We start from the raw sequence: 17,292 nt of genomic DNA, 5'->3' as shown, positions 1-17,292 counted from the left end.
TGAGAATATTGTCTGGTGCCCTCTACTATGTTTCATGACCCTCCTGTTCATTAGCCTCCCAAATCCTCCCTTTAAGTTTTTAGAACAGAAAATGTGTTTAATTTGCTACTTGTACTTGTGTTGTAGGCAGAATGCTGTGGATAAAAACATGTTTCTGACCAACTCTCCGTAAGGACGATACAGGAATTGACTGCGTGTAAACTGCCGATTACTTTGCATCAAGTCGTCCGTTTGTGTTGCAAAAAAGAAAGAAAGAAGGAAGACGGGTATTACAGTTTGCTTAATCTGAAATTCCAGAGAAATCAAATTCAGACCTTTACTTGTACATTTACATATAAATAATCTACATTCTAAACATGCATTTATTAATGCAAATTTTCACATTCACTCATTTCACAGCAATTGAAATTTCTTAAAGGGTTTAAACACTGTTGGTGTGGACAAAGAACAAATTGACTGCTCAACAGAAGTATTTCTGTGGCATGACAGCACATTAGATACTAAACAGAGCGGAGAATGCAGAATGTTGACTTCAAGAAATAACAAAAATGCTTTACCCTTGTACTTCGTACAAACATTTCTCATAAAAACTAAGAAAATGATGGAATTTCTTACCACTTGTTCAGCACAAACAAACACCTGCTGACAATACACTCAACACTGACAAGATGACAGAAAAATGTCTTGTGGCAGGCTCACACTGGAACATGACAAATTGAAGTCTTAAAAGTCTTAAGATTGCCAACATGCTTCGGGTGTGCAGTTGACAGACACTATTGTCTCAAAATGGAACAACAACCTTGATGTAGAAGAGCTACTCACAGCGAGAAAGAAGTTTAAATAATTGTAATATTAATTGTTGGGGGAAAAATGTTTTACGTCCTATTTGTCATGTCAAGTTTGAAACTGAAGTTGCAGCTTCATGGCATGCATCAATTTGTATTAGCCAAAAGAAAAATAAATCTTACACTAACCCGTAAAGCAGTGCACTGTCAATATATGACACACACATCAACATATTCTTATATAGTATAGAATAAGGAGACATTGGTGATTGCTTTAAAACAACACACACGCACACAAACACAGTTGTAATCCCCAGAGCGATAACACGCAGACAGAGAGGGTTACAGTCTGGTTCAAGTGAACGATTTGAAGCAAGCCCATAATAAGTAGCACCTAACTTTATTCACACACACTCACAGACATATACACAAACCCACACACAACAGAGTACTAACAGGGTTCACCCAGGGGAGTGTGTAGACAAAATGATTCTACAAGCCGTTCCCAGGATAATAAGTCAGGTCCCCATGCTTGTGCACTGGCACACACAAACAAACAGTTGGTGGGAATTCAGCAGCAGATAGAGGAATTGAGCTCCCAATGGTATTAAACATTTCAAACACTTCAGGCTGCACTTGATTTTCCCTGGAGGTTATGCCGAGCCTGCAGCACCTCACACAGTGCAGATAAAATCTATGTATTGCACAGTTAAATTAAGTGCTTTTGTAGCATTTGAATGTCACACTGTATTATGCTGTGTCTATCTTTTGACTTTTGTGAGCTGCAAACACACGCTATATTATTAAGCTTTTTCGCATTTTCCATAGTGTTTTGACAGTACAGTGACTGTGCCAACATTTGATTCCAGCATTTTTAAAGTGAAACAAGCCAACCGAATCTACACCAAAACTATGCATGAAACCAATATATGGATAAATGTGTTTGCGGCAGCTGTGGACTACATTAATAAATATTTTTTTTAAATAATTCATTTTACCTACTGCCCGTATTGCTGTCTAATTCTTTTAGCCCTTTGAAGAAAAAAGTATCTAAAGCCACAACAAAGGGGACAATAAAGATTGATTTTAAAAGGGAAGCCAGCATTTAAATCTCCATCTTTCAGAACTCATAATTCATTGCAATTATTCAGAAAACATAATTCACTGCAGTGAGTCAGGACTCATAATTTAGAGGCACATCGGTACAGCTTTACTGTGAGCATTCATATGGTGCCGGCTCCTCACACAATGCTACATTAGGCCTCTAATGTGAAGAGGCTCCCTGAGGCTTCATTAAAATGAAAATGGTCTGAGAGGGTGTGTCTAAGTGTGTGCCCATACAGCTGTGCTCGCATGTGCACATCTGAGTGTGAAGGTGAGAGATGTGTGTGGGTATGTTTCGGTGTGTGTGTATTCATGTGCGGGTGAATGCTTGTGTCCTGGGTATGAAAAATATCAGCCGATGCAGAAGATGGAGTTTTCACTTTGTTACGGTGTTTGGTGGTTTGTCAACCTTCCCGAGGTCCAGTGCAGCTCCACTGAACTGAGACATAAATACATCGCTGTCTCTGGAAAATAAATGGCTGGATGAAAAAAATATGTGAAAAGTTAAAAATAAAGAAAAATTTACAAAAACATAATTGCTGATTCTATATAGTTCCATGTCAAACAGCTGTTGTGTTCACTTTTATGTTTGTTTAACATTTCACATGGTCAAAAACAAAACATCTGAAACTAGAGAACGGTAAACTTGACCTGGCATTTTCATTATTTTCATTGTTTTTCTCTGTTGAGTGCACATTTTAGGCATTAAGGAAATCAATTTAAGAGATGCAAACACTGATTCAAATTAATAGTTCTTTCAAAATTACGTTTTAAGTTTGCCTAACATTTACATTTTTTTACAGCTAAAGAGAACTGAGGATATACAGTATATTTCTCTTTCTCTGACTGTAATTTGGAATTAAGATCCTTTTTTCGGAATTAAGCATTTTAAGTTAATTAAGTGTTAAGTCAAATCTAGTGATGCACCGATTAACCTGCTAATTTGGGGGTGGTTGAGTATCATCAGCCGACCACAGCCATATACTTACATTACTTTCTCCATGACTCTAGCCACGCACGTGCTGAGCAACACGCTGTGTGCTCATGTGGTTTGTTTTCAAACATAAGTAAAACAAGATGTTGGTGGTGTGTGAGCATCTCACTGTGTCGGGGAAGGATCAGCGACATGCAGTTTGCAAAATATCCCAGTTACTTTTGCTGAAATGATCTCCTCAGTGAGAGTCCTGAGACAGTGGAGGATAACAGAGACCACGGTGTCAAAACAAACAAAACAACAAAGACTGGGTTATTAGAAAATGTAAACGAACGCTTTGCTCTAATAGAGGCCGTCCCCATTTTCTGAACCGTGACCTCACTGAATCCCAGTTGTTAGAAGTGCTACTTCTATGTGGATGTTAAACAACGCCACAGCAGCACTTCACGGGCAGCTGACGGATAGAGGCCTGCTGCCGGAGCTGGAGATGAAACGGAGATGAGAAGCATGGTAGAGAGCTGATCACTCACAGAACAAAAGGGCACAGTCCACTATGTATGACATGTTTGAGGAGGCTGTAGGAAAAACAAGTAAAAGGGCATCACAGTAATTAAATGGTATCTTCTATATTTCACTGCTTTTCTAACTGCTTTTACATGTACATTTAATTATATTAATTTATGTTACACAGGAGAATGTTTTTGTTGGGCTAAGTACTGAAAAACTGTCCTCATTGAGTTGTATAGCAGGATAAGAGGGCTTTTGAAGAAATTGTTTTTCAAAGAGTTTTTTAATGGGGATTTTTTATGACTGAATTTGCTCTAATTCACAGATACGTTTAATGACAGGCTGAATGACTTAAAACCGTTCAATTACTCTTTTATACAACTGATTTCTTTTTTTCCTTCCCAAAAAAGGGAGAATAAATAACAAAAAAAATCAAAATAAATTAAAAATATCTGTATCAGTTATCAGCAAAATTATTCTTTTAAACATCAGTGCATCCCTAGTTAAATCTATCTTCGCTTGCACTACTGTTCACAAAGCAAACTGTGGAAGGAGTGTGAACGGCATATCTGATGTATCTCAAGTCAAACTGAAATGAGCTCTGTGGAGGATGTTTAATGGACAACTGCTATTTCATTCATCTTAGCCTGACTGATTGCTACGTACGAGAAGGCTACTTTCACACCTCATTTACTGAGTCTGCTAGCATGCAATCACACACTGAGTCTCGCACTAGCAAATGCACAGGTATCTGCACGTACGCACACACACACACACACACACACACACACACACACCTTACGCGATCAGATGACCTGCTGTTGCACTTTCGACAGACACTTAGCAATTCATTGACAGACAGATAGATGGATGGAAAGAAAGAAAAATGGACAAACGGATAAAAAAAAAGAGTTTGAAAAAAAAAGTCTATTATAAATCTTACTGTAAACTAAAGCAAAACTAGAAGAACAGAGTGAAAAAGGTGAAAAACATAGGAGTAGCATTGCTAGAGACATTTTTACTTGCACCTACTCAAGTAAAAATGCCCACTGACAGCATGGTGCAATCAACTAAAATGTCAGAGACAAGTGGCCCATGAGAGGCGATTGGGCCTTTAACTGCTCCAATCAGCAAATGGTGCTATGAGGCTGTCTACATCTGTCAGGAAAAATAGGCTGCACATAGTAAAAAATCGTGTGTTCTTGTGTGACAGAGGGAGACAGTGCAGAAGTGTTGATCTGAGTGAGTGTCTGTGAGAGAGGATGATCTTTTAGGGGGAAGTGAAGAGGTAACTTGGCCTTTTCAGCTTCAATCACAGTCATTCAGTATGATGTTGTTATATAAGTGCTGGTGTTCTTCAAAAGAAAAGACAAGGGGATATAATTTGGCCTTTACTTAAGATGAAGGATGAATCTAATTCGGGGATTTGGCCTTCATCATCATCATCATCCCACTGTAGTTACTGCTGTGATTACCACCATCATGAGATGAATTAGAGCAAAGTGACGGAAGAAGAGGTGAAGGAAGAGTAATTGGGAGGAGAAAAACAACAGATAAAAGGTGTTGAATGATGAAAAAAAAAACAGCGACGAGAAGAATATGAAGAATTAGAGAAATGAAAGAACTGGAAAGAGAAATGGAGTATAAACCAGGATCCGAGTGCGGAAAAAGCGAAATCTAAGAGGAAGAAACCAGAGGACTTAAAGTCAAAAGTCAAAGAAGAGTGAGAAGGAGACTCAAGAAATTTCAAAAGGATATTTTTTCTGGGAAGTTTCTGTGTTAGGCTAACAGTCAATTTACAATGCACAGAAAGTATATAAGTAGGACCAGAAAGAGAAGAGGGAAAGAAAGTGTGTGCATGTGTGTGTGTGAGGGGGGTCTGAAGTGGGGCTTGCAGGGGGGAGGAAAAAACAGGGGCGAGGATAAAGGGTAAATGGGGGACAGGAGCAACAAAAGACAATGATAAGTTAAAGACGAGCACTCTTATCTTTCCTTATGTAGGTTAATTGACTGAGGAATTAAAGCAAAAAAGATATAATTCAATTCAATGCATGGACGTTAACAATGACAGGGCCGGTAGCATATGAAATGATTCTTAACATATACACACACACAGAAAAAGCGAGTGTGTCGTCCTAGTATATTTCTAATTATCAGTTAATTGTTATTCCCTATCATTAGGAGGGTGGTTTTTTAATTGTAATGTAGCCAAGCAGAAAGCCTACCTATACATGTGGGGGACAATTAGCCACCTCCATTAACCCCTGGTTAATTACAACCTCCACTGCTGCTTCCCACAGCACTTTCCCACTCCTTCTTACCCCTCATCTCTATCCCCGGGCCTTCATCCCCAGTTTTTTCATGTCTGCCCTCATTTCATTCATCTATGATCTCCAATCTTCCTTGATTGTTTGATTCAAAAGTATATGTGTTGTGAACTTCACTGGCTTTTTTTTTTTTTTTTTAAACTTAAAACTTTTGTGTCATTTTATTTTTCTAGGTTACCCTATTTCAGCCCTCTATGTCCTTCCTTTCTCCATTATTAGATCTCTCTTCTACTCAAACTCACATTTTCCTCAGGGATGAGAGCGGAAGTGCTGAAAGGCAATCGAGCTACAGAAAAACTTGGTCCAAAATGAGTGTTGACATTTAAACCTGAACCACTAAACAAAATAAAGAAAATAAAATCCCTGATTTGTCTTCATTACTTTAACCCAAAACCTCCATATTCAGTTTCACTCGTTTCTTCTAACTATCCTCCTACGTTTAACCTCTGTAGTTGCCATCCCAAATGTACGAAACCACAGCCCTAATGCTGAAGTTAATTTAGTATTGGTCTTTTCAGCCATGCAGTGAGTTTACAGTTCAACTTTTCTATCTCAAGAAATTAGAGCTACATTTATGTCCTGTTTCATGGTGCCGACACATGTATGACGCAGTTCTACTGATGAATGTAAATCCATCTTGGTATTATTTATGTATGCAGCTTTAAAGTTAAAAAATAATTCAATTTAATACAGCGCAAATGTAAAATGTGAAGTAAGATGAAAAACAAAGCTAATGTGGTTAAAAAGAAAGTACAGAATAGTTTGCTGGCATATGATCTTGATAAAAAGTTGAAACAAACAGCTAGGTTTACCACAATTAACATCATGGCTATGGCTATGGACTGACAATCCCACAGAAACACAAGCCAGAGTTTCATGTAGTGGAGCTGCTAGCAGAGCTACAACACCGGTGCGACAGTAACTCTTTCAAAGGGCTGTCAATGGTTCTTCTCAATGAGTCCCAGTCTTTTCAGCAGAGAAACGGAGAGTCTGACGGTTGCTGCTCATGGCAGCTGCAAGAGAGGGTTCTGCTAGCAATATCTGAGGGTGTAGTAACTCTTTTAACTTGCTCTGGATAAGGTTATGTCACTGAAGATCAAGGGCTGTATTCATAAAGCATCCTAGTACTAAAAGTTGCTAAGAAAATTCTTAGAATTATGACGTTTTCTATGCAGTTTACCTAAAATTAAGACTAGATCCTTGTAAAAAAATGTTATTCACAAAGCATCTTAGTCCTTAAGAGAGCTCCTAAGGTGAAAATCTGTTAAGCGTAGGGAGGAGGACTTTTAAGAGCCTTAGGAGTTTCTTAAGCAGACGAGAAAATAGTGGAAAGACAAAGAGGAAGGTAAAAATATTCTCCAAATGCTAAATGACAGATGTTTGTGGTCCATCTCATGAGAGATGTGGTCACATTTCTGACCCAACATAATAACGCTATACCGCCAGAAATTGAAGTGATCACAACACTGAGATTTGGCAAATGTAAAAATATATAAATACAATAAATTAAAAAAAACTGTACAATCGCCACAGGGATTTCTGACACAACTTTCCATCAATAAACAACAAACAATTACAGCTCATTCCTTCTTATATAAGTTACACCAACCAAATGGCAAAGTGTTGACTTAAGACCAATGTGTCTTCTCAGGCAGAGCTCTGACGACCCTAGAGAACAGAAAGGTCAGTAACGGGTACCCCGATGGTGTATTTTTATCACTAACTCATTTATCTATTAAGTGAAATAATGGCATATTTTTTCCTGTCATGAGGTGGAGAATAGATGGAGTATTGTTTTTGTTTTTTAACTGGATATGCCCCGTTTCTTGTAGGTATGTTCGATTTTAAGGGAAAATCAGGTCATTTAAGAGGTTACACTGTGGTAGGTGTATCTGGATATAAAACACTACATTCTCTTTCTCACACCTATCTATATACAATACTTTCACAGCATTCATACTGACAAATGGTGTAACAACATGGAGTAAACTCTAGTTTTATCCTGCTGTGTGGAATTCATTGATTTGGACAACAATGGAATTGCCACAGACCAGACTCACCACAAAAACAGAAACATTTTTATATTTCTTAGGCCTCCTACTTTACTCATTTGAATAATTTGGACAAATCATGCAAGTCTCCGAGTTGATTTGTTGTTGGATGGCTGGATATGCCATTTGTCCACTAATGGTGGAAAGTGGAGATAACATGTTATAATATGTTGTTATTAAAATGTCTGAAAGACAGAGACAGACAGGCTAAAACATAGAGGGAGAGAGAGGGGTGGAAAGAGAATGAGAGAGAGAAGGGATAACAATGTCCATTGTTCCATTAGGGAAGACAATAATGACTGATAAAATGAGGTTGCTAAAGAGGACACAATGGTCCTTAATTGACTCATTAGGGAGAGAAGAGAATGAACTGCACTAATGAATGGAGTATGAGCACTGCAGCTAAACTGCTTGGTAAGCAAAACAGAAAGGCATTTAGTTTATTAAATCTAGGCAAAGCAATATTATTTGTTCACAGAAAGGGATAGCACACGAGACAATAGGGACAAGAACAAAACAGTAAAAAGAAAAGACTCCTGAGTGCATACGTTTTTTAGTTTTATTCATCAGTGATGTATTATTATCTTAGACGGTAATTCTGGGTGAAATTGGTGACCGTGCACTGTGCGTACCTCTAGGTGTTCCAGGATATATGGTGGGTTGGTCATGCCCAGCCTCAGCATGGCCCCTTCAGGAATTTCCTCCACCAATCTCCACAGCAGAGTGGGCAGGTCTGTCCCTATGTCTCGACCATAAGCTCCTGTGTCCTCACTGGTCAACCAGATCTCACACACACCCTCTGGAAAGAGACACACAAAAACTTATAGTAAAAACATAAAGTATTTAACATGCTGAATAACAATTCATTTTTGTTTTGTTCCCAAAATTAAATGTTTGCAGAATTGTTCCCGTATGGCGCATAGTCCCAACTGGACTCAATGGATGCAATCAATATTTCCAGTAGCGAGTGGCAAAATGTATTTGTTTGGAAGAAAAAAACTGGGCAGCTGTTGTGACAAGAGTATCTTAATTACAAAGATACAGAAATAAAACAATTCAAAAATGGTTTTGAATGTCTGCAGAAAGTCTAGATTAGTCAAGAATTCCTAAAAAAAGGAAAAAGAATTTCCCGCACACATACTGTACATCTTACGGTAACTACTACAGTATATACACGTCAATACCCAAGACAGGAATCTTTACTGTGACACTTGAGGGAATCTCACATGTATACTCCATTACTATCGGCAGTGAATGAAAGCCTGTAGACTGAAACCTGGAGGAGCTCTTTGATTCAGTAGTTCAGCTACTTTATACCAAGACTTTTCCTATTGAAGACGCATCACTCCTACATTATGTTAACCTACCTTCCCCTCTGGCTAATTCTAGAAATGGTGTAAATGTCATTGATTAAACTTCATAGCAAAACTAGAGCTACATTTCAGAACTTCTAATACTTTCAGGTAGATCATATGGTAGTGGCCTCTGAGGTGCTCCAATGTCAAGGCTAACAACCAGAGGTGACTGCACCTTTGATCACAAATGGTTATTGATAATTATCACTTTTTGAGTATAGGCTCCTATAAAACCTAACTTTACGGTTTAGTTATAAATACTGAATGTTGTAAAAGACATATATAAACTATTCAAGGATCCAGTGGCACTCAGTTGAGTGCTGTTTTTTTTTTTTCATCAAGATCCATGCATTCACTGAGAATTTTACGAAAATGTTGAAAAATGCCCCATCTATCAATGTTGAAAAAAAATGAGAACAATTCTGGATCAATCCCCATATCAGGACTGCCACCAGAAGAAAATGGGGTCTGTTACAGGCCGAGAAACATCCTCCATCTAAGTTTAGCAAAGCACATTTCCATTTTCAAGTGGATCAATGTGGATGTGGTTTTCACCATTTTGACCAGTGGAAGTAACAATTCCCCTACCATTACAGCAACTTCTTTCAAGTATTATTTCATTACCTCTCTTGTTGACATTGCCTACACGCTCCAAGGCTTTGGCATAACCCTGCTCATGACAGTCACTGACAAGTATTAAAAAATACCCGTCTTATAAACATACTTTCCAGGAATGTGAAGGTCACATACAGCAAGCAGGCACAATCTACCAGCTTCATGCTAAATTAGAGCAACGCTCACTGCTAGAGCTTAATGATCTAACTGTCATTTGGCTGTAGGTCTGGAAATGGTTGAGTGTCTGCTTAAGCTATGTGTTAAGACATATCATATCATCCAGGCCCACAAAAATGCATTTGCAATTGCGGGGGCACGAGCTCAAGTACACACAGACGCACAAACTCGCAGAAAACCACACAACCATCATTATCATTAGCTGTGCAGAGACAGACAGAAAGATGCATGTGGTCATTCAGAGTAAAGATGGTGTTTGGCTAATTGGGCAGTGTGTGTGTGTGTGTGTGTGTGTGTGTGTGTGTGTGTGTGTGTGTGTGTGTGTGTGTGTGTGCGTGTGTGCGCGCAAGAGAGAGAGAGAAAGAGAGTAAAACTGTGTGTTTAAAGGCGTGCATAGGCCAGACAGATTAAAGATGATGACAGCATAATTGTCCAGAGTGAAAGAGTTTCAAAAGCTCATCATCGTTGACATTAAGATGCACTAATGATTTCTGGAGCCAGTCTCGTCTAAAAACACCATCAAAAACATCCATCAATCACACGTGATCAGATCTAAAGGCTAACACACACAATACAAGAATGCATTCAGGACGTGATGTTCATTTGTTTCAGTATGCAATTAATCAAAAGCATATTTCACCTTGGTCCAATACTCAGTAATAGCCTAGTTCATTAAATGTTCTTTATCATGTAATGCAGGCTCTGCTCAGCATATATATTGATAAGAGCTGCACTGACAAACCTGGAGGTCAAGCTCTGTGCAGAGACATGTTATCATCAGCTAACATTGATGCATAATGAGAGTGTGTCACTGTTCAGCAACATTAATACCACGGTTGATTTGCTGCTGCATTTTTTTAAACAAAATCTGTGTCATATTTTTAAGCATTTTAGCCTGAAGGGAAGTGATGACAGCAAATTCCCAGGGTAGCTAATGTCAGCTTGTTTGGGCTGAATAATACCAATCCCTCTGCCAAGGTCTAACCTTTGCTTGCATCATCTGCATCCCATGAGTGAATGTATTCCTACAGCTACGACACCATCAGCATCACTTTCTACGCCACAGCTCATTCCCAGAATAATATTGGCCAAGTGGTCTCGCAATACAGGGCCAGACCTGCATTAAACTGGCCAAGGAGCTAAATTGGTTCCTTCCAAAACAACATTCCTGTGATTCCACAAACGATGCTGCCAAGTTAGTAGGCTTGTGTATTGTCCGCTATTAAATACCTCTTGTGATTCCTGTGTTAATTATGTTTTGAACTGGGCGATGCTTTGGAAAATTCTCAGGTGGTTACTCAAGGCCACAGTCATACATAGATCTCCAGATAAACTCAATAACCTGCCCAGTAATTTGCCCCTTTGGCCTGCTTCTCGTTCCCTTTTGTATTAGGTGAGCCAATGGTGTTATTGTTGGCCAAAGACACAGAGAAGGTGGCCGTTTCATCAGGAAATGTGAGCTTGCTCTCCTTTCTCTATCTCCTCTCATACACACTATACAGCTGCTTCCTCTGGTTTTCTGTTATGTGTGTAGTGCAGACACGGGTCGCGTGTCTGCACTACACACTCATCACTGCAGGAGTATTTGGTACTGTAGAGAGAAATGTGTAAATCTAATAACGAACAACTAATTACTCTTGCATTTACTATAATGTGCTTTTAATCTCCAATAAGTAACTGAATTCCTGATTCATATTTTATCAGCAGTGGCTAGTTTAACAAGTTGATCTGAGTTTTGTTTCTCTCTCGGCAGGGATACAAAAGCAAAGGAGAAATCATCTGTAGCTCGAACAACAGCCCTAGGGCCAGCACAGTTTGCCAGCAAATGAGCAGGGAGCTCTAGGTGCAGGCAACATGGAGGGAAGTTGAACATTGTTCGTTTCCCTTTAATTTAAGGTGGTCTACTAAGTAGGAAGAATGTACCCTGCAGAACTGTCCTTGAGCAAGCCTTTAGTGTGTACCAGTTTAAGAGGTGCTATCCTCTAGCTGCCCCGCACACAGAAAATTAAAGAAGAATTTTAACATATCAATTTAATGTTGTTATTCAAAATGTGTTAAATGAAAGATTGTATCTTTTGAAAGAAATTAAGTAACTTTCCACCCTGCTTTGACTTGTGCGTGTTCATTCCACAGACACTTCATCAAACCTCTTTTTTCTACGTCACCATATGATGTAGTTTGATGTTGGAGCAGTAATAAACAAGGGCGGGGAGCTGGACACTTTTCCTAAAAGCTATTAACATTCATTGAACTCTGACACAGCAGTTCAAACACAGCGCAGGAAGAAGTGAACAAAATGTCAAATGGAAAGAGGGCAGGACAGGAAGATAGTAATGATGAAAATATAGAGAGTGGGACCTGTGCTGTTTGGGGTTTCAGCTTTCAAGGGTGAGGCTATAGCATAGTCTAGTTTATTGAGCACTCATACCACACTCACTAATCACATACAGTACATGCATTTATATTTAAGGTCATTTACATCAGGGGAGACTTAAACATTTAAGTTCAAGCATGAAAAGTAACTTTGAAATATTGAAATAATTCACTTAGAACGGTGCATGCTTCCGACAGCCATGTTTGTAGTTTGAGGCCTGGTCCCAACAAGTAGCATGGTATGTGGCGTAGGAACTATGCCATATCTGGTCACAATGGCAGCCGGTGTGTGCGTGCGTGCATCTGTCTGACTTGAACCAAGAGGCTGAATGTAATACACAAATTTGATTGGCTGAGTAGCACCAAATGACTGATTTACAGCACATGCAATTGGTCTGTGAGTATCCTGGGCTACTACTGCCGTAACAGATGCCAGGTGCCAGTTTAAATAAAAAACACTGTCAAAATGTAATAATTTTAACAATTAAACAGTTATAGATCGATGTCCAGATAGGATGGCATATGGATCTAGACCCGGACAGGTCCACTCCTCCACATCTTGGAGGGGAAGGAGAGAAATGGCAGGTTAACAAGGGGGGTGCATATTAGCTATCTCGTTAAAAAGGGGGAGACTTCCCCCCTCGCCCCTTTTCAAATTCCCTACTGCACAAAAAACTACATGTATGTATCCTTGCTCATTTTTAAGTGGGTAAACTGAAAACCTTCAGTTTTCATGGTTGGTGTATGGAGTATGCCTATGTATTACGTAGACTACACCACTGGTAGAGAGAAACAGAGAGAGAGATAGAGAGAGAGAACACAAAAGAGGAAACAGCTGTGTGTATGTATAAGCTGCATTTGTCTTTGTCCAAGAATAATACCATCAGCATGTCAGACAAATGCCATACACATATCAAACATTCATCACCCCAACTCTGTGCCAAAAACTTGTATCTGTCTCTGTGTGTGTGTGTGTGTGTGTGTGTGTGTGTGTGTGTGTGTGTGTATATGTGTGTGTGTGTGTGTGTGTGTGTGTGTGTGTGTGTGTGCGCGCGTCTCTGTGTGTGTCCATGTGATTTCCCAAGCGAGCTTTCTAACCTGGCCAGAAAAGGCAAAAAGGTAAAAAGCATAAACAAATGAAGGGGGGGGGGGGGGGGGGAGAGCCAAAAAAAACAGAACCAACCCAGAATTCAAGGAGAGGGCAAAATATATCAACTGGTTATAAGGAAGAAAGAAAGTGGCTTTTGTTTATCTAGGTTACATCAAGTATTACATTTTAGACTGACATATTTGGGATTCACAAAATAATTTTAACAGGGTACAGTATAAAAAGTTGCAGCTTAAATTTGTATTTTCTAGTTGTGTCTTTATGTAGATCATACAGGAAGCTAAAATCAACCCTTTTAAAATATAAATTCAAAAGAATGTCTAGCTTGTGAGATGCAGTTCTATGTTGATCTACAGTTAAGTTAAAAATATTTTAGTTTTTATTTTTCAGTTATCACTAATAATGACTAAAATGCCAACGGTATAGGCTGCACTGATATACAGTATATATACTGAAGCTAACCTCCATATCTCATTATACCGTTTATGTATATAATTTCTTATGGCCTTGCGTTCCTGCTCCGCCTCTAGTTAAAAGGATGGGAAGAGTAGGAGGAGGAAAGAGATGAGGGCTTTGAAGTGGTTGCTTTGAAGAAGCACAACAGAACCAATTGATTCAGGTGATTGGGAGCTTTAGTAAAAGCCACTGTTGAAACAGTAAAGGGTCTTAAATCATAAATGAGACACACAAGTGGCACAACATGACCACACATTTTCATGTCATGCTTGTCTCTATGATTTGGTTCTTTCTGGCTCTGATTCCTTGAGTAGTATATACATACACTGAAATTATAACCAGTTTAAACATTAATTCTGATATAATTTTTTTTCTAATCACCTTTTTTTTCTCCAAAAGTTACAACAGATACAAGAAATGATAACATAGTATACTGCATCTGTGTGGATATATCCTTACTTAGGTTGATTATTTAAAAAAAAAGAAAAAAACTCATTGAAAATGTTGTTCAACAATTACAAGAATTTTTTGAGATTAGAAAAACAAATTACTGGTATACTGCACATCATGTATTTTTTTGCAGAGGTTTTATTCTGAAAAATCAAGGTTATTGATCTATGTACAGTATTTATGAAAGGATAGTAGACTTATTATCTATATGATGGACTTGGATTATTGCTAACACTAATAAATATGTACAGAAACCAACACATGTTCTAATCACTGACTGGCACTCATCACTTTTGCATTGCTTTTTGATTCTCTATAATAAAATAGTCCCACTTTAACCACAACAGGAGGAACTGCGTCAATGGCTATGATTGAAAGACAGAACAACTGTGGGAGATGTGTTGAACTTTTATAAACTGGCAGGTCCTCAAATTGAATAAAAAATGTAAAAAAATAAACAAAATGGAGTCAACTCGTGATGAGAAAGTGTTTACACATTTTCATCATTTTGGTCTCTCAGCTATGTCTAATGTGTTTGTTTTGGCAGTTGCTTGTTCTGAGACTGTATCATCAGTGACTGTTTCACAGACAGGAACAGAAGTTTCTTGTCTATGTTTGTATGCATTTATTTAGGACCAACTTTACACAACTCCATCATGTATGTTTTTCTATCCCAAATAACACTTTGTTTATATGTACATGTGCATGCTTATGTTCTAATGTGTGTGTTTATGTGCATGTATGTACTGTATGTGGATTGTGTACATGACTACACACATTGCAAGTTACCATCCTATCCCTACCCTATACATACGGGTTCAGTATTCTTACTTATCTTAATCTCTTTAGCATGATATACATTTCGATTGGCTGCCACAGGCTATGATGCTTAACAGATTATAGATTAGATGATCCTATTAAACTACATTAAAACTCTATTTTCCAGAACACAAGTCATCAACACATGGCTAAGCATGTTACAGTTCATACATGAAGAAAGAGCGTGGAAGAGAGAGCAAGAGGAAAACAGTGAATATGTTTCAAGCTCATATAAATACAAATTTGACTGTATTTTAACTTTCAACAAATGTCCTTAAACTAAAACTAATGCACATGACAAAATTGGTCAGTTAAAGTTTGTTGGACTTTGAATACACTAAATGAGACAGCCTGAAAGTCTATAAATACTGTATATCTACTTCCTTTGGGCTGATGTACCTTCACATAGAAGCACACACATAGACGCCCCCTCATACATCATGGCAGCTTAATGTATAGCAACACGCTTAGCCATGTGTTGCTTTGTGTCATGGAAAATAAGGATTTAATGCAGTATAATAGGATCATCTTTATGTGCATATAATCTGTAATCTATTAAACATCATAACCCTGCAACCAATCAGATCATACAAGATGTAATGTACAGCAATAACAGCTTAGATCCCTTTGAGCATGTTTACTCTTTAACTCAATGACATAACATATTTTGTGAAATATTCCACACCCTAAAGCCAACAAAAACATGTACACCTCATTTTCTGATATTGAAAAATAGCATCACATCAGATGCGACTTCTTCAGGAAGACAGTAAAACAAATTCAGTTAAACAAACAGAGCTGGCACCCTGGGATCCATGATTTTCAAGGCATACAGACTTTCATAAATTCAAACCAGCAGCATATTCAGTAGTACACATGGCCCTTTGCCAGCAAGCAGACTATTCAGTTGTTACATCCTTCAAGTCATAATTTAAGAACAAGTTTTAGTATATGTGTTTAAGTGGCTCTGTAGACCAATATATACTGTAGATAACAAAACAGTAAAGTAAGAGGTTTTAAAAGCGCTATATGCTTGAAAAAAACAAACATAGTATTAACATATTAACTAAGAGGGTTTGTGAACACTCTAGTTTACACTCTTCCCTCCCCTCTCCTGTTGGTTCCCATGGACACCGATAAATAGGCAGAAAATATATATACACAAACACACCTTTAATATTGCCATATATACTATAAAGAGTTTTTTAGATTGGATTCATACAATTAAACCAAATGCACATGTTATATGAAAATGTCATATTTACACAAGAAATATATACAGTAGATTCATGTTATCTGTTGTCTTTGGAACACCTACAATTTTTCGTCTCTGCTTACCCAAAAAGGGTTTAGGATGGAACGTGTTGCCTTTTATTCTTCAAAAGGATTTATAGTGGGGAAGCCCATCACCGCACTGCCTACTAAATGTTAGTATTCAGCTTTAAATTACTGCTTGACACATACCCTTCTAACAAGCAAACCTGAGATATAGACACTTGCATACTTCATCTGTTGCTTGGAGTCATTCCTTCACTTGGCCAGCATGAATATGTATCAAAACAAATCAAGACACTGCTTTATAAATACCATATTAATTTAAATAAAAGCATTTTCAAGAAAGGATTAATTTCGTCATCTCACGAAGAGAACACATACACCCACAACACACACACACACATTATCTACATATAACCATGTCTAACCATGCAACACTTTTGTACAGTGCAATTGACTGGAAGGCCTGTCTGACCTTCAATCACATTAGTCCCTCCCCTGTCCTCCCCCATCAGCCAATCCCCTCTAGCTGTCTGCCTCCACAGTAAACCACCCACCCACCACTAGACAGTGAAGCAGTCTGGGGCAGATGTCAACAACAGCAACTTGAGCAATGAAATGATGAATTTGGAGCGCAAGAGAGGAGAGAAAGGAGAGAAGAGTGAGAGTCTGCATGAGATTCGGAGAAATGGTTTGTTGAGAGAAGAAGAAGGATGTGGAAATATTGTATGGTATCTAAGAAATGTGTCCAAAAGCTGTACTAATTTATTTACATAACAATGAATAATTTACCACTGTCTACATGACGACTTATGTAACTAATGGTGCTAATTATATATTTTTATTTTCATATATACAGATATTGTTAGTTTATTTATTTGGTTTATATAATTTATTTAAAACACAGTTTATATTGTTGTACTTTTCATTCCATGAATATAATGCACCCCTGCATC

At 38.2% G+C, this 17,292-nt stretch overlaps 1 protein-coding gene across 1 annotated transcript in view; it reads right to left on the bottom strand.

Moving 5' to 3' along the window:
- cdkal1 (CDK5 regulatory subunit associated protein 1-like 1) overlaps positions 1–17,292 on the bottom strand; it is a 238,825-nt gene that overhangs the window by 96,333 nt on the left and 125,200 nt on the right. Inside the window, exon 9 of the mRNA XM_084357757.1 lies at positions 8,341–8,507. Coding sequence (XP_084213883.1) covers positions 8,341–8,507 — 167 coding nt within the window. The remainder of the gene's footprint in view (positions 1–8,340; positions 8,508–17,292) is intronic.

Source organism: Pagrus pagrus, assembly GCF_965226575.1.
Source record: "Pagrus pagrus genome assembly, chromosome: 7".
Classification (NCBI taxonomy): domain Eukaryota; kingdom Metazoa; phylum Chordata; class Actinopteri; order Spariformes; family Sparidae; genus Pagrus; species Pagrus pagrus.
Note: the sequence above shows the minus strand (reverse complement) of the source record. Positions and strands in the feature narration are given on the sequence as shown.